At 45.5% G+C, this 23,607-nt stretch overlaps 1 protein-coding gene and 1 non-coding gene across 6 annotated transcripts in view; one reads left to right on the forward strand and one right to left on the reverse strand.

The window, feature by feature from the left end:
• Window positions 1-17,609, reverse strand: part of MFHAS1 (multifunctional ROCO family signaling regulator 1) — a 125,695-nt gene extending 108,086 nt beyond the window's left edge. For 2 of the 5 annotated variants that reach the window (XR_011072134.1, XM_068532115.1), the window contains exon 1: window positions 14,468-17,609. Coding sequence is in view for 4 of the 5 variants with exons in the window: in XM_068532115.1 (XP_068388216.1) it covers window positions 14,468-17,462 (2,995 nt within the window). In the remaining variant the exon portion in view is untranslated. The remainder of the gene's footprint in view (window positions 1-14,467) is intronic. The other 3 variants (XM_068532112.1, XM_068532113.1, XM_068532114.1) reach the window with 3 other exon arrangements.
• Window positions 1,812-1,946, forward strand: LOC137756135 (small nucleolar RNA SNORA1). Its single transcript, XR_011072191.1, has one exon. It is a non-coding gene; the product is annotated as a small nucleolar RNA SNORA1 (small nucleolar RNA).
• Window positions 17,610-23,607: the final 5,998 nt, after the last annotated feature.

Here is a 23,607-nt window from a genome sequence, read left to right on the forward strand (position 1 = left end):
GGGCTGAAATCCCAGAGTGTTCGAATTCTGGGGGACTCACTTAACTTTCTGATACTCAATTTCTCCCCCTGAAAGTCAGGACAATGACAACATCGACCCCCTAGGGTTGCTGGGAGGATTCAGCGAGATCACCCATAAGAAGCACTTAGCACTGTCTCTAGAACATGACAGGAACTCAACAGTGTCACCGATTATCATGTTTTCTCCCAACCCTATACCCTTAGAATGACTGATGTGATGATTAATACAATAATAACCGCTATGGCATGAAAAATAAGAATCTCATGGAAACAGTAATAAAGTTGATAAAACAACAGTACCTAGGAGAAATATTTTTTTGATTTTATATTTTTCTTCTCCATTACCTTTCTTTTTAAACATCCTCTTTTCAAAAATGAAAAGAAAGAAAGAAAGAAAGAAAGAAAGAAAGAAAGAAAGAAAGGGAGGCGTGTTCTACTACCTCCAAATTCACTATTACTGTAACACAGTACTAATACAATGTTAAGATCACACGCTTCATTTTAGGAGTGGGGAGGATCCAAGAAAATTAACTCTTTAATTCTCTCAACATTTAATATGCTAAGAATAGTAAACCACCCCAACAAAGTGTCCCTCAACAAAGACATCTCTAAGTAGCAGCCATATCTTTTTAATATGGCAGTACCCGATTTAATTTAGACTGTCTTTGGAGGCAGTGGTCATGCAGTCTTTGGGGTTCAGAAATCACTGCTGACGGCAATCCCTCTCAAAACAGAAGCAAATCCAAAAATGACTCTGAAAAATGTAAAAGATTCCTGAAGAGGAGGCATTTCCCTCCTCTTAAAAGGCTGATTAGTTTTGGAAGTTTTGAGAAATCCTCAGAAACAATGCCTTTTCCTTTTTCAGCATCCTCTCGAGATCTGCCTCAGATTTCTTGCAAACAAATGATCTAAACTGTAAATAACTGAAAAGAATGACTATGTCAAGCAAATTCAAAATTATACCTGATTTTTTTTCCATATGACCACATTTTCTTCTAGAAAATCAAAAGCCAGTTTTTTCCAGTCATTCCTCAAACATGCAATGAATTTCTCTATATACAGTCAGATTCCATATGTACAAGAGTCAACAATTACATCAACCAAAATCCCATCTCAGCTCCTCATGACCATGGCCAGGTATTTTATTTTATTCTCCTAAAAATCCCAGTTTGGTACAGTCTTCTGTTTACAGAAGGTACTCAGCAGTGATTGATGACAGCATCCAGCTCATAGACGTATGGTACACTCGTCTGTCTAATCTGGTAACAACCTAATTTTGAATCAATGCAACCCCATCCCCTTAACCCTCATACCTGCCTATGGCCTTGCCAATCATTCCAGAACTCTAGTCAAAATCTATATGGGAAAAAAGCACTGTACAGAAGACAGTAATTACACAGTACTTATTTGTGCTTCTCTCCTACATGTCCTTTGTGTGTCAGCCCCCCATTAAATCACATATGCACGGCACAGACCAGAAGTCTCCATGTCCTACTTTCTGTCCTCTCATCAACACTAAGGAAGAGGATTCTCATGGCAGCTGTGCTAAAAGACGTTCATCAACGTGGCATCTCAAGGCCTAGCTTAAAAATCCCTTCTCAAGTCATGTCTTAGAAGGAAAGTTGCCACAAAGAGTCTGGCAAAAGAATTCCAGAACATTCGCCCCAGGAAGAAACCACCAACCTCATTGGCTCCTTCCCTCCAGAAGCACCTGACTTACAGTTGTGGCTGCATAGCACTGTGAGTACACTAAATGCCAGGGAACTGTTCACTGTAAAATGGTTCATTTCAAGCCTCATTCTAGATGCAAATGGGAACTGTTGTGCACGGTGTCCAGATATTACTGATGTGGCCACACTGAGACATAGGTTTTGTTTCCATCACAGTAAGTTTATTGCAGTGGTGACAAGGAGACCTGTAACGTGTTTTGCTAGGGCCGTGAGTGAAAACTGGATGTCACAAAACTTTTCAATATTAGAAATGATGAAGGAACAATATATTTTAGATCATCTGCCAAAATAGCAATGTACTTCCTACAGTTTAACTTCCAGGGCCCTAAAGTAAATTGCTTGAAGAAATTGGAACCCAAAGATTACAGGTGGGGAATTTTTGAAGCATCTCCATATTCAAGTGGAGATCAAAGAATCCCAACTAAATAGAATTGTGGACTTACTAATATAACAACTGTGGTCTGAGCAAAAGTTCTCTTTAAAAGGGCTACCTTGAAGATTATGACTCAAACATTGAGGAACTAAGGTGATTGGCAGTGGAGGGAATCATAACATGCGAATTCTTTAAATAAAATTTTGACTTTAATTTTGCCTATGTTACTCATAAAAAAAAAAAAACCTTCACATTAAAAAAATATGGTTGGGCTTCCCTGGTGGCGCAGTGGTTGAGAATCTGCCTGCCAATGCAGGGGACACGGGTTCGAGCCCTGGTCTGGGAAGATCCCACATGCCGCGGAGCAACTAGGCCCGTGAGCCACAATTACTGAGCCTGCGCGTCTGGAGCCTGTGCTCCGCAACGGGAGAGGCCGCGATAGTGAGAGGCCCGCGCACCACGATGAAGAGTGGCCCCCGCTTGCCACAACTAGAGAAAGCCCTCGCACAGAAACGAAGACCCAACACAGCCAAAAATAAATAAATAAATAAATAAATAAATAATTTTTTTTAAAGGTTAATTTCATGTATGTGAATTTCACCTGGATAACAAGGAGGAAGAGGAGGAAGAAGCAAAAGCAGCAGGGCTAGACTTGGTAAGCCACCCCACCCAAAAAGCAGAAAGGCAGGCACAAAACAGGGAACCCTCAAAGAGCAGTCTTGATACAACTTAACACGACAACTTACACAACTTAACACAACTTCCTTTCCTCCTCTCCCTTCTCCTAAGCACCCTTGTGCACAGATTTGCAAAAGTGAAGGAAACAGCTGGGACAGCCCGGGTGCCTAGGACTGCCAGTCCCGGGCAGGAAGTTCCTTCCTGAGGCGGTAAAACAGGCTCCAGGCTCGCAAAGCCTATGCAAACCCACCGCAGTACCTCACCAGGACCCGAATGCCTCTCCCCTGCTCCCATGCTCCCCACTCCCACTTTCTTTCTCCTTCAGTATTCCTTGCCTTCTGTAAACCGACAGCTAAAGAGAAAGAAGTTTGCTGATGGTTTTTTTGCTAATTTACCCTTTAAGAAACAAGGCATCACTATTTGCAGCTAAGAGATTAGGTCGAGGAAGGAAAAATGAGAAAATGTTTTCTTGCATTCTGCACCAAAGATAAAAATAACTGAAAATGTTTTCTCCTCCCTCTCCATGAATAAGTCAGGCCCGCTGGCAGTGGTGTCTGGGAGTTGTTACCATAGAGTATAGCACACATGAACCATTGCTGCCTTCGTTCCGGCCAGCAACTCTTCTATGGTCTCTCCTGAACTCAAACCAGCAAGAAACCTGGAAGGAGCTTCTGGAAAGCAACAGTACTTGGAAGAAGGCAAAACAGCTGGGACACACCACAGAAAACACGTTCTTTCCTGCATCGCCACCATCAGACCTTCACTCTCCTTACCATTTATACTTTCCCGCTTCTTAAGGCCAATGTCAAGGAAGGGTAGGGGGCTAGTTAGAAAGAAAGAGCTATGACGTGGAACCGAATAAAGAAAAAAGAATGAAAAGAAATGAAGACAGCCTAAGAGACCTCTGGGACAACATTAAATGCAACAACATTCGCATTATAGGGGTCCCAGAAGGAAGAGAGAGAGAGAAAGGACCAGAGAAAATATTTGAAGAGCTTATAGACGAAAACTTCCCTAACATGGGAAAGGAAATAGCCACCCAAGTTCAGGAAGCGCAGAGAGTCCCAGGCAGGATAACCCAAGGAGAAACATGCCGAGACACACAGTAACCAAACTAACAAAAATTAAAGACAAAGAAAAATTATTGAAAGCAACAAGGGAAAAACAACAAATAACATATAAGGGAACTTCCATAAGGTTAACAGCTGATTTCTCAGCAGAAACTCTACAAGCCAGAAGGGAGTGGCATGACACACTTAAAGTGATGAAAGGGAAGAACCTACAACCAAGATTACTCTACCCGGCAAGGATCTCATTTAGATTTGATGGAGAAATCAAAAGCTTTACAGACAAGCAAAAGCTAAGAGAATTCAGCACCATCAAACCAGCTCTACAACAAATGCTAGAGGAACTTCTCTAAGTGGGAAACACAAGAGAAGAAGAGGACCTACAAAAACAATCCCAAAACAATTAAGAAAATGGTTAACAGGAACATGCATATCAATAATAACCTTGAATGTAAATGGATTAAATGCCCCAGCCAAAAGACAAAGACGGGCTGAATGGATACAAAAACAAGACCTGTATATATGCTGTCTACAAAAGACCCACTTCAGACCTAGGGACACGTACAGACTGAAAGTGAGGGGATGGAAAAAGATATTCCATGAAAATGGAAATCAAAAGAAAGCTGGAGTTGCAATACTCATATCAGGTAAAATAGACTTTAAAATAAAGAATGTTACAAGAGACAAGGAAGGGGACTTCCCTGGTAGTGCAGTGGTTAAGAATCTGCCTGCCAATACAGGGGACACGGGTTCGAGCCCTGGTTTGGGAAGATCCCACATGCCGCGGAGCAACTAAGCCCGTGCGCCACAACTACTGAACCTGAGCTCTAGAGCCCACGAGCCACAACTACTGAGCCCACGTGCCACAACTACTGAAGCCCACATGCCTAGAGCCCATGCTCCACAAAAAGAGAAGCCACTGCAATGAGAAACCCATGCACTGCAACAAAGAATAGCCCCCGCTCGCCGCAACTAGAGAAAGCCCGCGCACAGCAATGACGACCCAACACAGCCAAAAATAAATAAATAAATTAATTTATTAAAAAAAGAGACAAGGAAGGACACTACATAATGATCAACAGATGAATCCAAGAAGAAGATATAACAATTATAAATATATATGCACCCAACATAGAAGCACCTCAATACATAAGGCAACTGCTAACAGCTATAAAAGAGGAAATCACAACAATAGTGGGGGACTTGAACACCTCACTTACACCAACGGACAGATCATCCAAACAGAAAATTAATAAGGAAACACAAGCTTTAAATGACACAGCAGACCAGATCAATTTAATTGATATTTATAGGACATTCCATCCAAAAATAGCAGATTACACTTTCTTCTCAAGTGCCCATGGAACATTCTCCAGGATAGATCACATCTTGGGTCACAAATCAAGCCCCAGTAAATTTACGAAAATTGAAATCATTTCAAACATCTTTTCTGACCACGACGTTATGCAATTAGAAATCAATTACAGGGGAAAAAACGTAAAAAACACAAACACATGGAGGCTAAACTATATGTTACTAAATAACCAAGAGATCACTGAAGAAATCAAAGAGGAAAGCAAAAAATACCTAGAGACAAATTACAACGAAAACACAATGATCCAAAACCTATGGGATGCAGCAAAAGCAGTGCTAAGAGGGAACTTTATAGCAATACAAGCCTACCTCAAGAAACAAGAAAAATCTCAAATAAACAATCTAACCTTACCTCTAAAGGAACTAGAGAAAGAAGAACAAACAAAACCCAAAGTTAGTAGAAGGAAAGAAATCATAAAGAACAGAGCAGAAATAAATGAAATAGAAACAAAGAAAACAATAGCAAAGATCAAAAAAACTAAAAGCTGGTTCTTTGAGAAGATAAACAAAATTGATAAACCATTAGCCAGACTCACCAAGAAAAAGAGGGAGAGGACTGAACTCAATAAAATTAGCAATGAAAAAGGAGAAGTTACAACAGACACTGCAGAAATATAAAGCATCCTAAGAGACTACTACAAGCAAATCTATGCCAGTAAAATGGACAACCTGGAAGAAATGGACAAATTCTTAGAAAGGTATAACCTTCCAAGACTGAACCAGGAAGAAATAGAAAATATGAACAGACCAATCACAAGTAATGAAATTGAAACAGTGATTAAAAATCTTCCAACAAACAAAAGTTCAGAACAAAAGTTCAGGATGGCTTCACAGGTGAATTCTATCAAACATTTAGAGAACAGCTAACACCCATCCTTCTTAAACTCCTCCAAAAAATTGCAGAGGAAGGAACACTCCCAAACTCATTCTATGAGGCCACTAACACGCTGATACCAAAACCAGACAAAGATACTACAAAAAAAGAAAATTACAGACCAATATCACTGATGAATATAGATGCAAAAATCCTCAACAAAATACTAGCAAACAGAATCCAACAACATATTAAAAGGATCATACACCATGATCAAGTGGGATTTATCCCAGGGATGCAAGGATTCTTCAATATACACAAATCAATCAATGTGACACACCATAGTAACAAATTGAAGAATAAAAACCATATGATCATCTCAATAGATGCAGAAAAAGCTTTTGACAAAATTCAACACCCATTTATGATAAAAACTCTCCAGAAAGTGGGCATAGAGGGAACCTACCTCAACATAATAAAGGCCATATATGACAAACCCACAGCCAACATTGTCCTCAATGGTGAAAAACTGAAACCATTTCCACTAAGATCAGGAACAAGACAAGGTTGCCCACTCTCACCACTATTATTCAACATAGTTTTGGAAGTGTTAGCCACAGCAATCAGAGAAGAAAAAGAAATAAAAGGAATCCAAATCGGAAAAGAAGTAAAGCTGTCAGTGTTTGCAGATGACATGATACTATACATAGAGAATCCTAAAGATGCCAGCAGACAACTACTAGAGCTAACCAATGAATTTGGTAAAGTAGCAAGATACAAAATTAATGCACAGGAATCTCTTGCATTCCTATACACTAATGATGAAAAATCTGAAAGAGAAATTAAGGAAACACTCCCATTTACCATTGCAACAAAAAGAATGGAATACCAAGAATAAACCTACCTAGGGAGACAAAAGACCTGTATGCAGAAAACTATAAGACACTGCTGAAAGAAATTAAAGATGATACAAACAGATGGAGAGATATACCATGTTCTTGGATTGGAAGAATCAATATTGTGAAAATGACTATACTACCCAAAGCAATCTACAGATAAATTACCAATGGCATTTTTTACAGAACTAGAACAAACAATCTTAAAATTTGTATGGAGACACAAAAGACCCCGAATAGCCAAAGCAGTCTTGAGGGAAAAAAATGGAGCTGGAGGAATCAGACTTCCTGACTTCCGACTATACTACAAAGCTACAGTAATCAATACAATATGGTACTGGCACAAAAACAGAAATATAGATCAATGGAAGAGAATAGAAAGCCCAGAGATAAACCCATACACCTATGGTCAACTAATCTATGACAAAGGAGGCAAGGATATACAATGGAGAAAAGACAGTCTCTTCAATAAGTGGTGCTGGGAAAAGTGGACAGCTACATGTAAAAGAATGAAATTAGAACACTCCCTAACACCATAAACAAATAAACTCCAGATGGATTAGAGACCTAAATGTAAGACTGGACACTATAAAACTCTTAGAGGAAAACTTAGGAAGAACACTCTTTGACATAAATCACAGAAAGGTCTTTTCTGATCCACCTCCCAAAGTAATGGAAATAAAAACAAAAATAAACAAATGGGACCTAATGAAACTTAAAAGCTTTTGCAAAGCAAAGGAAACTACAAACAAGATGAAAAGAAAACCCTCAGAATGGGAGAAAATATTTGCAAACGAATCAACGGACAAAGGATTAATCTCCAAAATATATAAACAGCTCATGCAGCTCAATATTAAAAAAACAAACAACCCAATCCAAAAATGGGCAGAAGACCTAAATAGACATTTCTCCAAAGAAGACATACAGATGGCCAAGAAGCACATGAAAAGCTGCTCAACATCACTAATTATTAGAGAAATGCAAATCAAAACTACAATGAGGTATCACCTCACACCAGTCAGAATGGGCATCATCAGAAAATCTACAAACAACAAATGCTGGAGAGGGTGTGGAGAAAAGGGAATCCTCTTGCACCGTTGGTGGGAATGTAAATTGATACAGCCACTATGGAGAACAGTATGAAGGTTTCTTAAAAAACTAAAACTAGGGCTTCCCTGGCGGCGCAGTGGTTAAGAATCCGCCTGCCAGTGCAGGGGACACGGGTGTGAGCCCTGGTCGGGGAGGATCCCACATGCCGCGGAGCAACTAAGCCTGTGTGCCACAACTACTGAGCCTGCGCTCTAGTGCCTGTGAGCCCCAACTACTGAAGCCTGCGCGCCTAGAGCCTGTGCTCTGCAACAAGAGAAGCCACAGCAATGAGAAGCCCGCGCACCACAACGAAGAGTAGCCCCCACTCGCCGCAACTAGAGAAAGACCGTGTGCAGCAACGAATACCCAACGCAGCCAAAAATAATAAATAAAAATAAATAAATTTATTAAAAAAAAAAAAAACTAAAACTAGAATTACCGTATGACCCAGCAATCCCACTACTGGGCATGTACCCCGAGAAAACCATAATTCCAAAAGACACATGCACCCCAATGTTCATTGCAGCACTATTTACAATAGCCAGGTCATGGAAGCAACCTAAATGCCCATCGACAGATGAATGGATAAAGAAGATTTGGTACCTATATACAATGGAATATCACTCAGCCATAAAAAGGAACGAAATTGGGTCACTTGTTGAGACGTGGATGGATCTAGAGACTGTCATACAGAGTGAAGTAAGTCAGAAAAAACAAATATCGTATATTAACGCATATATGTGGAACCTAGAAAAATGGTACAGATGAACCGGTTTGCAGGCCAGAAATAGAGACACAGATGTAGACAACAAACGTATGAACACCAAGGGGGGAAAGTGGCCAGTGCGGGGGGTGGGGGGGGAGGCGGGAATGGTGTGATGAATTGGGAGATTGGGATTGACATGTACACACTAATATGTATAAAGTGGATAACGAATAAGAACCTGCTGTATACAAAAAACAAAATTCCAAAATTCCAAAAAAAATAAAAGAAAAAGAAAAAAGAAAGAAAGAAAGAGCTATGAGACAGGAGGGAGGGCAGTGCCCACTGCCTCAAGGAGAGCGACTGTGATGTCAGGTGGTGGAAGCTTTCTGTAGCCAACTTCCACGCTTCACTCACCTTCATCCTGATAAGCTGCCCCTCGCCCACTCCTGCCCCATCTCTGTAAGAGTCAGGAGGATGTACACAGAGGGCAGGATTGATGTGGCAGAAAAATCCCATGGGAAAATTATACACGCTTCTCTTAAAGTACACACTTTGAGATAAAATACATCACAAGCAACCTAAAAAAACCCACTCTGCCAAGGAATCAATTAAGAAACACTAGAATTTCTTGAGTTCTTGAAAAATAACCAATCCGCTTTGAGTCCCTTCTACCTTCTCGGCCCTGTGCCAGGCACCATCCAGGGTGCGATGTGCCATCACATGAGACATCAGAACTCAGAGAAGTGAGGGTACAACCGCAGAGCAAACTGCCACACCTTTCACGGAGAGGGTCTTGGTGGTTCAAGAAAGACATGTCATCGTACGTATTCTGTGGCTGTCTGAGATGTCTGTCAATCACTCTGGGTTCTACAGGCCGTGCAGACTCGAAGCACTAAATGGGGATCCAAGGGTCAGCTTCAGGAGTGCCGGAGCAGGTCTGGGGAAGGCAGGCCAAAATAAGGCCTCCACAGCCCTCCCCACTGAAGTGAAGGTAGCCAGCCCCCAGAGGACAGTAAACCTGACAGCAACCTGACACCTGGTTTTGCAATCAGAGCAGCTGAACCAGGGGAACAGAGACCTGGCTGGGCCTGCCCCAAGCAGAGCCTGAAACGCAAACAACTCTCCTCTCCAGCCCCGGGCCCAGGAGGGCCTCGGCTGCAGCAGACGAGAGAGGGCAAAAGATGAGACCAGCACTACTGGTCCCCTGCATTTAAAAAAAAAAAAAAAAAAAAAAGCTCCCTGATGGGTGGTCAGATCCTTAATCAAAACAGACTCCCATGGAGAGAAACAAGTTGGTGGGTGAAGGGAGAAATCAACCAGAAATGTTCACTCCCATATCGGCCCTCCCCACCACGGCCCCCCTCTGGTACACGGAGCAGAAGCCCCTCACTTCCTCCAGACACGGGGGGTAACTGCTTTCCCTGACACAGTCTCTCACCTAATGCTCAGAACAACCCTGTGAAGTACACCCTATACATGTTCTAGGTGTTCAGATGAAGAAAATGAGTAAGAACTAAAATAGGTGAGGTTTCCTGGAGGATAAGACAAGCAGGTGGCAGAGGATGACACAAAATGTCTGTTAACAAATTAAAAAATACTTTCTCTAGGAAATTCTAAACTTGTGCAGGGATGGACTTGAGAGTTTATTCTAGAGTTTAAAGAAGAGGCACCTAATATTCAAAATAATCTGAACACTCCAAAGGCCTTTCAAGTCTTTGAATTCTGTTATGCAGGGAGTTTCTTTCGTCCACTGCATGATGAAGGTTTTGATGTTTCTATGAAACAAAGCCCAAGAGAGTTCAAAGAGGACTCTCCACAAAAACAAAAGCCGAGTGGCATCAGTATTAAGAAAGCCAAACCAAAAAGATATTTAATAACCTTTGCAAAATTAAAAACAATGACTAATTCAATCTGAGCAACTAGGTCATGCTCAAATCTAAAACTGAGATAGAACAAGGCAAGAATTTTGCTTTGCTTCAGTGGTCAAAGTGAAGGGCCCATTCAAGGGCAAGGCCAGCAATACAGTCACGAAGAGAACACCAGAGGGACAAGTGTGGGGGAGGGAAGCTGGGACACAGGACAAAGCGAGATGACTACAAGAGTACCACCTGGGAATCTGACAGAGTATGTGACTATCAAAGAAAACAAAAAAGAGATTTCTCACTAAGACCAATCATCCAGCAGACAGTTGAGAGGCTCTTACAGAAGCCACAAAGCCTCAGGCATGTTTCTTGCTTGGAGGAAGCAAGTGAACAAGCTAATCAAAGAGATATTATGACCTACACAAACAGCCACAGAACAAGGCAAAATTCACTGAGGGCTTCAGAGAGGTTAAGAGTGTGTAAGAAATTAAACAAGGACAAAAGGCACTTGACTAGGGAGAAGCGGCAGGGTGCTGAGCAACTGAGTGAATGAAAGGGATCAAATATATAAAAGATCATCTACCAATTCTCTGCCTACTGCTCTGGGTTGCTTTCTAATTATTCTTAAGAGTGACCTTGAATAATTTGGAGAGTAGGATATTTCATGAAAAATCACACGCGGCCCAAGTTCAACTCACCAAGATGCACTCTTCCAATTTAAAAACACACAGCATCCTTTCAAATACTGAAATGGATAGCAAAGCACTAGAATCTCGCTGTGGACCTCTGTCCTCACCTCCACATCTTACATCCGTAGGCCACACATTATCCAACCTCAGGAGCAGTCAGCTCTCCTGGTTTAGATGTCATGTTGGTGGAAAAGAACGAGAGCATAGATAAATATCCCGCAAGAAGAAACTTACTCAAGGCCAAGAACATTCCACGGAGTTCCCTTGTTAAGGATGAGGAAGCCTGGCTGTCAGGTGCTGGCAGTAAAGTCGTTGCAGAAAGTAGGCAAAGACTCACACCTGACAGACATGTAGGCTGCGTCATGGGCCTTCTTTGAGTTTCGGAAAGCCTCTCTTATCACTCAACCCATTTATCTCAAATGAAACAAACAGGTGACCTCTCTGACACGGTGCTTAGATCTTTTTTAACAAGAACTTTTCAAAACAAGTGGCCTGGTGACTAAGGATTTTCCAAAACATTGCATTTCTTTTGTAAATCAAAATAAGAAAAGAGAAATCTAGCGTTATACTTCCCTAGGCCAACTACCTCAGTGCAGCTCAGGCCAGAAAATTCAATGTCCCATCCACAGGGACAGAGCCAAAATGGGCTTTTCACACACACACACAAACTTTTTAAGATAATAATGCAACTTTGTTTCTTACGTATAAAATCAAAGGAGACACTTTGATTAATTTTCTATTTAATCTTAATGTCTTGAAGCTGAAACAAATTTAACAGCCAGTGTTTTTTTCACCATTGTATATAAAATTGCTAGTTTACAAGAGAACTTGACACTTTAATAAAATGTAAAACTAAGTAACGAACTTTTTTCATGTCTCTAAAAAGCAAAATGACTTCTTAAAGAAACAAAAGGCTACCAAGAGATTCAAAGGTTTCTGCTGAGTTACAATATATTTTAATAATCCAGGGACTCGTTGAGCATATTTTTAAATGTATGCCCTCACTAACTGAACGCCCAACGTTATACGTTTGTTCCTACATCACCTTCTAGCTTTTCATTATTTTAGCTCTTCTCAAATCTTTCAGAATTGCGACAAATACTAACAAATGATGGCTATCACAGAAAATTATGAAAGAGGAAAATGTGGTTTTTTCTTTGTCTTAATATAATAAATGTACTATAATCATCTTTTCCCACTACTCTGTACCCTCTGCTGCTTTTGGAAGAAATCAATCCTGAACGAAGCAAAAAAGATAATTTCTTTCTCTGACCATAAACAAGACAGAAGCCTGCAGTCCATATTATAAAAACAGCTGTGGAGTTATTCCTACTCACTACATAAGATAATTTGACAATTTTCAATCATTTAATTGCTTTTTACGTTGAAAAAGCCACCTCTTCCCTATAGCCTGGATTGCAAACCAGGTGAACCTCCCTGAAAGACAAAAAGGCAAAACAATAGCAAGAGAATGGGGTTGTCTCTGCATCTGGAGACAGCTTGTTTGTGGAATTTATGACTTAAAAAATAAAGAGCTGAGATTAGAAAAAAAAAAAAAAAAATTCAGCCTCATTGTTTACTCTTCAAAGTTCTTCGAATTCCTCTGCACAAATCCTTACTTGTTCAATAACCTATGTGTTCCCCTTTGTTGTTAATAATATCAGTTTTATTAACGCTCCATCTTTGTGTTAAGAACTGGCTTTAAGTAGCTCCTTCAATAATCTGCTCTGTGAATATGTAATTCTCAACCACTTTCTTCAATTTCGTGGCACAATAGAGAAGAATTTTGCTTTCATGCATAAAGACAATGGCAAATATAAAGCAAACTGAAAAGGCTACCAAGTCGTGAACTGTGAGGAGACACCAGATAATCATACAGAATGGACAGCTTAATTGACTGGTAACTGGATATGGTGGCTTTTTTCAGCTGATGAATTAAACTCAACCTAGATCTAGGGCAACAGGGAGATGTTACCTTCAGAAATATTGGTGTCCAATTCCTTCCCGATACTATTACGAGCAGCATTCAGACTAGGACAAAGATGACAGTGGCGTACAGTTTTCCATTTCATCACCCCCCTCAATGTACCCAGAGGTGGGGGACCGAGGGGAGAAACTGGCAATGATACTATTATTGGGTTTGTCCTTAGGACACTTGGAATGTTAACTAAGCCTGCTTCACAAAAATCAGAGCTGTTTAGAGAAGAGTTCCAAAGGGTCAAGAAATGGACCCGTTCCCAAATAGACACTTAGGATACCAATTAACCAGGCTTGAAAAACCCTACCAGTCCTGGAATTCTCCCACTCACCTGAAACAGTTAAAAAAAAAAAAAAAAGTCTGCTGGAAAACACTCCCCAAAGGAGGAAAAAAAACAAAAACAAAAAAACCCCAAAAACTCGTGTCAGTTTCTTGTCCCTTCCATCTCTTACAAAGGACCTCCATAAAGCTCCACTCTCTAACACTTAACCAAAAACCAGGCCTTAAGATGTCGGTAAAGCACAAAATTACCAGGAAATACCCAAAAAACTCCCCTTAAGAGATTTCAGTAATCTCTCTTTCATGCCCTAGAGTGCAGTGGGTGAAACAGTGATCCCAGGATTGAGTCATGCCTTACAGACTGACATTTTTGTCTTTACTAATCCATCATTCACCCCGATTACGAAACATTCTTCTCTGGAATTGCTTAAGAAAAAGGAGCAATAATTTCTGCATTATGATCACACTCTGAACTTAAACAAAAGAATATGAGACTAGACATCTCAAACTCAAAGCACCCCTTCGAGATGTGTCTAATAAGCATTATAGCCCAGGGCTCGGCATCAGACACCACTCATTTTCTGTTCAACCATCTGAAATTTCCTTCCAGGAAAGGTGGGCTGAATTGGGAAGAGGGAAAAGGAGATCCGAAATGTTTTGACTGGAACCCACTTTGGAAGTTTGAGTCTTGCTATTAGAAGAGTATGATACATGATACTGGGGACTGTATTCATATTGCTCACATACTTGCTGCCTTTTGCTTGTCCCCAAATCCCCCTCTGTTTACCTTGAAAAGCTCTCCTGGGGAGCCAGTGAGGTTAAGCAAACAGTCTGCCAAAGGAGAAACAAATATCTTCCCAAAATGCATCTTAAAACATACCGCAAGAGAGACACATCCCTCTCCCCTCTTACCTGGGAAAGCGTGTGGATTGGGTGACCCTCTCTTAAGGCACTTAGAACAGAGAATGTGCACGGTGTAGTGCAGTCCAGGCCATTCCTGAAGTAGGACGTTCAGTTCCTCTACTAAGGGGGTTATGGCTTGCCACGCCGTCCATATGTTCGGTAAGGATGCGTGGCTGGCAATGGACAGCGTGTCCGGCTGCAAGACCCCCTTGGCAGGTCTGTAACTCACCACCACAGGGACTTTCCCTCTGTATGCAAAGATCTGAAGTTTGCCATCCGACCTGTGCACCACATGGCTGTTGATCTGGACGCTGTAGCGTGCAAACAAGCTGGGTGGAAAGGTGAAGGGAAAGCTATATTCAATCTGCAACTGCTCAGCCACAAAGGACTGCCCGGCCAGGTTGGTCCCGTTAATCCAGGCCTCCGCGTGGGGCACCTCGTTCTGCACATAGCACGGGAACTTGTACCAGGCCGTGGACCCATTCAGAGGCTTGCCCTTGGCTTTATTGAGGCAGTAACAGAGTCCCATCTTCTCCAGCAGCTCCAGCAGGAGCTGCAGGTCCTGCTGAGCCTGGATGTGAGGCTTCAGCAGCAGCCGGATGACGTGGGCCGGCAGGAGCCCATGCAGCAGAAAGCCCTCCACGTAATGATGGAGCTGGGTGGCCCGGAGCGCATCCTGGCTTGGGGCGGGCGGCGCCATCAGCGGGGAGCTTTCACCCCGGCTCTCAGCCTCGCCCTCGCCGCTGGTCCCCAGGAGCAGCTTATGCAGCAGCAAGGAAGGATCCCTCTGGAAGAATACGTTGAGGATGTCGATGAGGCGGGAGAGGTTGTGGAAGACGTGCTCCTTGAGGGCCGGGCTGTCCTCAAAGTAGAGCAGCTTGCCGCTCTCGTGCAGGTAGGAGAGGGCGCTCTGCAGCCGGTCCTCGGTCAGGCCGGCCTGCAGGCCCAGGCGAGCCGAGTCCCACCAGCTGAGCCAGAGGCGCTGCGCCTGAGGGGGCTGGAAGTGCAGCTCCTCCAGCACCTGCCAGGACCGAGGCAGTACTCTGTGGAGGTTGGGGAAGATTTCCCGGTGCTCGGCCACTGAGAGCAGTTTGTCCCGCAGGCGCTGTAGCTGGCGTGGGTCCCTGCAGCTCACGGGCAGCACAGGGGAGAGGATCTGCAGCCGGTGGTTGAGCAGGTACTGAAAGTGGGCCTTGCGCCGCCGAAGGTTCTTGTCGGACACACCGTAGTAGGCTGCATGGGGGCTGGCGGAGCGGAGCTCAAAGTCCCGGGCCAGCGCCTCATCCACCACCTGGGCCAGACGGCTCAGGCCCTCGGCGTCATGCTTCTCCTGCAGGGCGATCTGGCGGTGGATGTCCAGACACTTCTCCTCCAGCTCCTGCTCCCCGCACAGGTCGGCGTGCGTGCCCACAATGCACACCACGGCATGAGGCACCCGGGCCCCTACCCGATGCAAGAAGGAGCCCACGGTGGTGGGAAAGCGGAGCGGCTCATAGGTGGCCAAGTTCACCACCAGCACATAAAGGGCCCCCGGGGAGAGGAAGAAGGGCTGGATCACCTCATAACTGTCATCCCCAGCTAAGTCATACACGATGAACCGCAGGCCCCGGGAGGCATCCGCTGTCCAGCTGGTCACCTCGATGCCCTTGCTCACGGGAGGAGGTGAAGGCGGGTGGCTCTTCTTGTCCTCTCCTCCTTGGTTCCCCTCCACTCTGTCCTCGGTGAGGCAGTGACGGAGCTGGGTCTTTCCTGCAGCTTTATAGCCCATCAGGAGCAGCTTGAGGCGGGGCTGGACCGCCGGCTGGGAATGAGCCAGCTCCTTCTGGTAAGCTGCGATGTAGGGGATCCCCTTCATACAGACCTCGTAGGGGGGCTGGATCAGCGGGTTGTCCTTGATCTTCCACAGGCCCACCCGGGAGAGCTGGCCAAAGTTGTCTGGCAACACAGCGATCTGGTTCCCCTGCAGGACCAGCTCCTCCAGGCCAGTGAGCTCCACGATGGAGTCAGGCAGGTAGCGGATCCGGTTGTTATCCAGCCACAGGGTGAGAAGACGGCCCAGGCCCGAGATCAGGGATGGCACTGAAGTGAGCTGGTTGCGACTAAGGTAGAGCTCCTCCAGACCAGCCAGGGGCAGCAGCGCGGCGGGGAACTCCTGCAAGAGGTTGGAAGAGAGGTTGAGCATTTTGAGTCGCTGCAGGCGGCTGAACTGGGCGGGCAGAGCCTGCAGCCCGTTGTTGTCCAGCATGAGGCTCTCCAGGCTGGCCAGCTCGCAGAAGCCGCTGGGCAGGGTGCCAAGCTCGGTCCCGCTCAGCCAGAGGATCTTGAGGGCCCGCAGGGCACTGATATCCTCAGGGAGGCCCCGCAGCCGGTTGCTGGACACGTCGAGCTCCTCCAGGGCCGCCAGCTGCAGCAGCTGCCACGGAAAAGCCGTGAGCTGGTTGTGGTCCACGTCGACGGCGCGCAGGCGGGAGAGGCAGGAGAGGGAGTCGGGCAGGTGCGCCAGGCGGTTAAAGCTGACGTCCAGCTCCTCCAGGTGGATCAGTGCGCCCAGCTGGGCGGGCAGGGCGGGCAGCTGGTTGTGGCTGAGGTTGAGCTTCCTCAGCTCGCGCAGGGCACTCACCACCTCGGCGCTTAGGACGCTCAGCCGGTTGTGGCTCACGTCCAGCTCGGTGAGGTGGTGGCCCAGCTCGGCCACCGCCGGGGGCAGCCGGGCGAAGCGGTTCCGGCGCAGGACCAGGACGCGGAGGCTGCCCAGCGCCGAGCCCAGCCCGTCGGGCACCTCCTCCAGGCCGTTGTTCCCCAGGTTCAGCACCTCAATGTCCCCGATGTTGGCCGGCAGCACGAGCTGGGGCGCGTCGGGAGAGTCGAGCTGGTCGGTCCCCGGGCAGCCCCCGGCCGCGCTGAGGGTGAGCTGGAGCAGGTTGCTCCGCAGCTTCCTGGCGCGCAGGGCGGCGTCCCGCCACAGCCTCACCGTCTTCAGGTTCCCGCTGTCCGTCCCAGCCATGGCGGGGCCGGGCCGACACCCTCGCGCGGGAGCCCGCAGCTACATGCCGCGCTGCGCCCCGGCGGGCGCCAGTCTCCGGGGCCCTTTCGCTCCCGCTCCTCCCTTCCTACCGGCCCTCGGCAACCGGCGGCGGCGGGTCCTAGCGCAGCCAGCGGCCGGGCGCCCGCAGCTGGGGGGCGGCGGCGACGCGAGCAGCTCCGGGGGTCGCCGGGCGCACGGCGCGGGGGGAGGCGGCGGCCGGCGGGGAGCGCAGCTCGCATTCTCCGGGCTCCCGGGCCAGTGGCGCGCCGGGGCAGCAGGGCCGCCGCCCGCCCGCCGCGCCGCGGAGGATGCCTGCCGCTCCTCCTCCCACTCCGCCCGCCTTCGGCGCCTCGGGGCCGACTCCGGCCCCGCTACCCTTGCCGCCGCGGCCCCGCGGCCCGCAGCGTCGTCGCCTCCGCCAGCTCCACGAGGACGGCGGCGCCCGGCTCCGCGGCGGGCATCCTGTGGGCGCAGGGCCGGGCCGCCTCCTGGCCTCCGCTTCCCCAGGCTCCGGCGGGAGCACGATCGCCGCGTCCCCGGCACTGGGAGGGTGCGATCGGGAAGCAGCAGCGCCGCCCGGCGGAGCGGCCCCCACGTGACCGCCGGAGGCGCCGCGTGTTCCCGGCACCGCCCCGGGGGCGGGGGCACTGACCCGCGCCGGGTGCGGACTGGGGGCGCCTCGCCCGGTGCAGGCCGGCGGCGTGGACGGCGCTGGGCGGGAGGTGCGCTGGGGCCCCGTCCCGGGTGCAGAGCGCTTGGGTTCGCCTGCGTCTGGCTCTTTGTTGGCCCTGGGCCTCTAAGCATATCTTTCTCTTCCTCCCTCTCGTTTCGGATCCCTGGCCTCCCTGATTCCTCATTCCCCTTCCTCTCACCCTACATCCACACCCTAGTGGAACTGGCAGCATGCAGCGCCCTGGGTTTCTTTGTAGGAGCTTAAAAGGAGACTGTGACTAAACAAAAGGAGAAAAGCAGGCAGCTGTTCATGCACTTGGGAAATATTTATTGAGTCCCTATTTTGTGCCAGACCGACAGACAGAAGGCTCTGAGCAGGCTCCTCGCCGGCCTCATTGGGGGTGGGGTAGGGGGGCCACGCCCCGTTTTATCTGGGCTATCCCATTCATCCTCCCAACAGCCCCGGAAAACAAATACCATACCCCCAACTCTACAGTACTTGTTATGCTGTAGGTTTAAGAAAACGGCAGCTATTTCAAGCAAAATTCGCAGCCCAATGCTCAACTTGAAGGTTTATTTTATTTATTTATTTGTTTGTTTATTATTTGAGGAAGTTTCTTTGAGATCACATCTATACTAAGCAAATAATTTCTTCAGAATTTACCCAAACCTTGAAATCTATCAGGCCTCCGAATATCACCTCCATCATTGCCTCCAGCTTGGTTAATAATGAAGCAAATTGTTTTCAGACACAAAGCCGAATTTAATTGGTTAAATGCACCAGTTAACAGTCGTGGCTCTCCCCTACACATGACGTTGCTGTCATTTGGGGACCCAAATTCGGTGCAGTAGTAATCGTTTGTCTCTTCAAAGAGAGTGACTGAGCACCTCAAACTGGAAATACGCCCCAGTGATGGTTATCCAGCCTGGGATGGTACATCCTGTAACTGGAGGACGCTCCTGGGGCCAGGTGAATCCCAGATATTCCAAGTACATTAACAGGTACAGGTGAGCTGTGTTCACCCTGCAGGGCTTCCTAGAAGATCAAACTGCTCAAGGGTTCCCCAGACCCTCCTGCCCCAAGGAAAATTCTAAATCACCTAGGCTGGCCCTTTTATTCTCAGAGGTGGCAACCCAAAAGAAGCAACCTCCTAACTGACCAGCCAGGTGAAGAGAAGAGCCAGGTGTGCTGACTCCCCTTGTGGGATTATTCCCCTGAGTGCGTCACCTTCAAGGTATTCTTGAGTCAGACGCCACCTCCTCCGGGCTTTAGCTCCTGAGGAAGAAGACTGGAGAAGGCATCAGCTCCCTACCCCACATAGGGTAAACTGAAGTGGTTTGGGTTTGATCTAAATAACCCAGCCTAAACTGCTCCCTTTCAGAAGCTGTCAGAAGATTATATTTCCATCTCAAATGTATTTGAAACTCTGCTTTTCCTTTGCCAGGAGATAATCTGTAATTTGCTTTATCTGATTAAAAAAAAGCTGGATAGGACCAGAGAACACCCCGTTTGGGGCCTCTCACTGGAGCACCGAAGCCTGCTGTGTTTGAGTTTGCTCAGCGGGAACATTCTTTCTGGGCTGTTCAGGCTGCTTGAGCTGTTACAGTCAATATTGTGGGAAGCCTTATTGTAAAGTCTTGTCCAAGAGTTATTTGAAAGTCAGACTGGGAGAATGCAGTGATAAAATATAACTGGAAAAAGATAATGTGTCCAGTATGTTTATTAAACTCAGGCAAGAAGGATCCTGGCCTCGGCACACAAGCTGGTCCTCCTCTTGTGACACCACACCCCTTGTGGTAAGGTTTCTGATGGGCCAAGGGGTTAATGGATATGCCCCCTCGGCCTTCTGGAACACACTTGGTATGAAGGACCCTAAATTCCCAGTGCAAACAGCCTGAAGCCTGCTTGGAGAAGGTGGGCAGTATTTCATAGTCATTTAGGAGTTGCTGATGTGGACATCCCTGGGCCTCCAGGGGGTGGCTGGAGCTTGATTGCTCCTGTGAGCCCACAGGCTCCTCACAGAGCCCAGGTTAGGATGAAAGGGGTGTGGGTGAGCCACACTTACTGGCCTGATGTAGCACAGTTAAAGATTAGGTGTATGGTAGATGGGCCTCCATTTGTGCTCTCGCCCCAGACCCTGCCAATGTTAAGTGGCCCTGCATGTGTTGGAGTTTTCCTAAAAGCTAAAAACAATCTCAGTTTGGAGAATAGGGACTCTGATTATTCAGGGTTTTCTTGTCTTACGTATAAAAGATACTCATGCTTCGAAGTCTTTCTAACACATTAGACTTTTAAATTTTTGCCAATTGAATTCCACAAAATGGTATCTCATTTGCATGTCCCTCATCAATAATGAGGTTGAACATCTCTGTATTTTTGTTGGTGCTTATTCTTCTGTAAAAATCTTTGCCCATTTTTCTTTTGCTTTTCTTATTGATTTATGAGAGTTCTTTATGTGTTCTTCTTATTAATCCCTTGCTGTGTTTATGCCAATATCTTTTCTAAGAGTCTTTTCATTTTCTTTAAAAATTTTTTTGATGTAAGAAAGTTCTTAATTTTTTTAGAAGGCTACCTTTTATTGAGAAAAGAAGGACAATAAAAATACATAAATTTGTCTTTCTAAAAAAAAAGAAATTTCTTAATTTTGATATAATAAAATGTCAGTCTTTTATTAAAAAAAAAAAAAAAAGGTTTTCTTGTCTTGGATGTTTACCCAATGTCATGGACCCAAGCTATAAACTTTCCAAAACTTTTACGTTTATCCTATTTTTCTTATTCTGACACTGTTTTCATTTTAGCTGCTGCCGTATGATTGCAACTGGCTTGCTCCCAGAGTCCAGACCCTCTGCGACGGCACAAGTCATTTAAAGGAGTGGGAGAGCACATGTATAGAGGCCAGGTCTTGAGCTGGGCCTTAAAAGATGTGGCTAGCTAGAAGGGAGGATCCTGGACACGTGGGCCAGAGTCTTCCATTAAAATATTTCTCGATAACAGTCTGAATGGCCCAGGTGGCAGGAGTCCTCTGTTCTTGGTAGCAACAAGCTCCAAGTAAGCTTTCCATCCCTGGTTTCTTTTGTTCTGTTTTCAACACACTAGACTTTCCTCCACCTTGACAGACTTTTTTCTTGCCCCCTAGCTGCTGGCTCATTGGTTTACTTCCTTTCCCTGACATCTTACAGAAGTGGTCTCAGGCCGTCTGGAGCCTCTCCGCTGGGTCCCTCCTTGGGCCCAGTAATCTGGCTTCTGTCCCCACTGTGCCAGCAGCACTGTTCTCTGGAAGGTCGCCTCACCCTTTTCCCTTTCTTGACCTCCCATCGTTGAAAATGTTAAGCAATTTCCTTTGGAAACTTTCTCCTTTCTCAGCCTGTAGGATATCTGGTGTCATGCTAAAGTTTGGGATTTCCAAAAGAACCCTATAAAGGCTAATTACTTCCTTGTAGGAAAAAAGTTCGCAATTAGAATAAGTGCTACCAAATGAACTTCTATAACTGCATGGACAAACTGTCCAAGATTTGCCTATATATGTATAGCTTCTTAGGAGAGTATTTAGTCATTATGCTTTTTCTGTTTTTATTTATATTACTCCATTTATATTAAAGATATATAATTTGGAAAATAATATATAAGTACCCTTTCCACTGAATTTTAATTTCATCAACCACAACTTAAATCTTTATTTTAGGGTGACCAAATGTCCCAGTGTGCACAAGACTGAGGGGTTTCCCAGGACAGGAGACATTCTGCACCTAAAACCAGGGCAATCCTAGGAAACTAGTACAGTTAGTTAACCTACTTGGTCTTTATCTTGCTCTCCCTTTACCTTTCAAGAGTTCAGAAAACATAGCTTCCCAGAAATGCAGGACTTTTACTTACTTCAGCTACTTTAGACTTTCAAAATAGTTCTGATTTATTTACTTATGTATTTACTTAGGCTGACCTCGTTTTATTGCACTTCACTTTATTGTGCATCGCAGACATTGTGTTTTTTACAAATTGAAGGTTTGTGGCAACCTTGCCTTGAGCAAGTCTGTCAGCGCCATTTTTCCTACAGCATTTGTTCACTTCATGTCTGTGTGTCAAATTTTGGTAATTCTTGCACTATTTCAAACTTTTTCATTATTATATTTGTTATGGTGATCTATGATCAGTGATCTTTGGTGTTACTCTTGTGTTTGGGGGCATGAACTGCGCTCATATAAGATGGTAAACTTAATAAATGTGTGTGTTCTGACTGCTCCAATGACCAGCCCTTCCCCTGTCTCCCTCTCCTCAGGCCTCCCTGAAACACAGTAATATTGAAATTAGGCCAGTTACTAGCCTTAAAATGGCCTCTAAGTGTTTAAGTGAAAGGCAGAGTCGATTGGTGTGATGAACTTCATCACCGTCTTATTATAAGAAATTGTCACGGCCACCCCAGCCTTCAGCAGCCACCACCCTGATCAGTCAGCAGCATCAGAATCGAGGCAAGACCCTCCACCAGCAAAATGATTAAGACTTGCTGAAGGCTCAGATGATGCTTAGCAGTTTTTAGCAATAAAGTATTTTTTAATTATGGTACATACATTGTTTTTTTAGACATAATGCTATTGCACACTTAATAGACTACAGTATAGTGTACACATAACTTTTATATGCATTGGGAAACCAAAAAATGTGTGTGATATTCGCTTTATTGCCGTGGTCTGGAACTGAACCCACAGCATCTCTGAGGTATGCCTGTAAATGCTTACTAACTTATCAGAGAGGACATTCATGGGCTTGAGGTTCTAACTAACTTTAGAGTGTCAAAACTACCCATCTAGTCTTGAAAGGAAATGTGGCTATTCCTTAAGCCTGCAGTGTAAATGAGACCCAAGGGTGGGCTACAACATTTCATGAGAAAATTTACTTAGCTGTCTCCTTGAAGTCTGGAGAGGCTCAGTATATGCTGCCTTTATCATGAAAAGAAGAAAAGGGCTTCTCATATTTCTCCTTTCTTATAATTTTAGATCCAGTGAATATTTTGCTTTAAATAAACAATAACAAAAATGCTCCCAACTATCTGGTTAAAGGTAAGGAAGAGAAAATCCATCTCCATGATTTTCATCAGACCACATCCTTCTTGGCTTGGTTTTATTGGAGGAGGAAATCAAGGGGAAAACAGAAAGAGGAAAAGGAAGGGATGCCCTCTAAAAGGTTTTAGGCTTATCCCAAATAAGAGGATAGAAATGAAGCCTTAAGAATTGATGCGGGGGACTTCCCTGTGCATCAGGGTTAGGAATCCACCTGCCAATGCAGGGGACACAGGTTCGATCCCTGGTCTGGGAAGATCCCACATGCCACGGAGCAACTAAGCCTGCGAGCCACAACTACTGAGCCCATGTGCCACAACTACGGAAGCCTGCATGCCTAGAGCGCGTGCTCCGCAACAAGAGAAGCCACCACAACAAGAAGCCCACACACGGCAATGAA

Source organism: Eschrichtius robustus, chromosome 21, assembly GCF_028021215.1.
Source record: "Eschrichtius robustus isolate mEscRob2 chromosome 21, mEscRob2.pri, whole genome shotgun sequence".
Classification (NCBI taxonomy): domain Eukaryota; kingdom Metazoa; phylum Chordata; class Mammalia; order Artiodactyla; family Eschrichtiidae; genus Eschrichtius; species Eschrichtius robustus.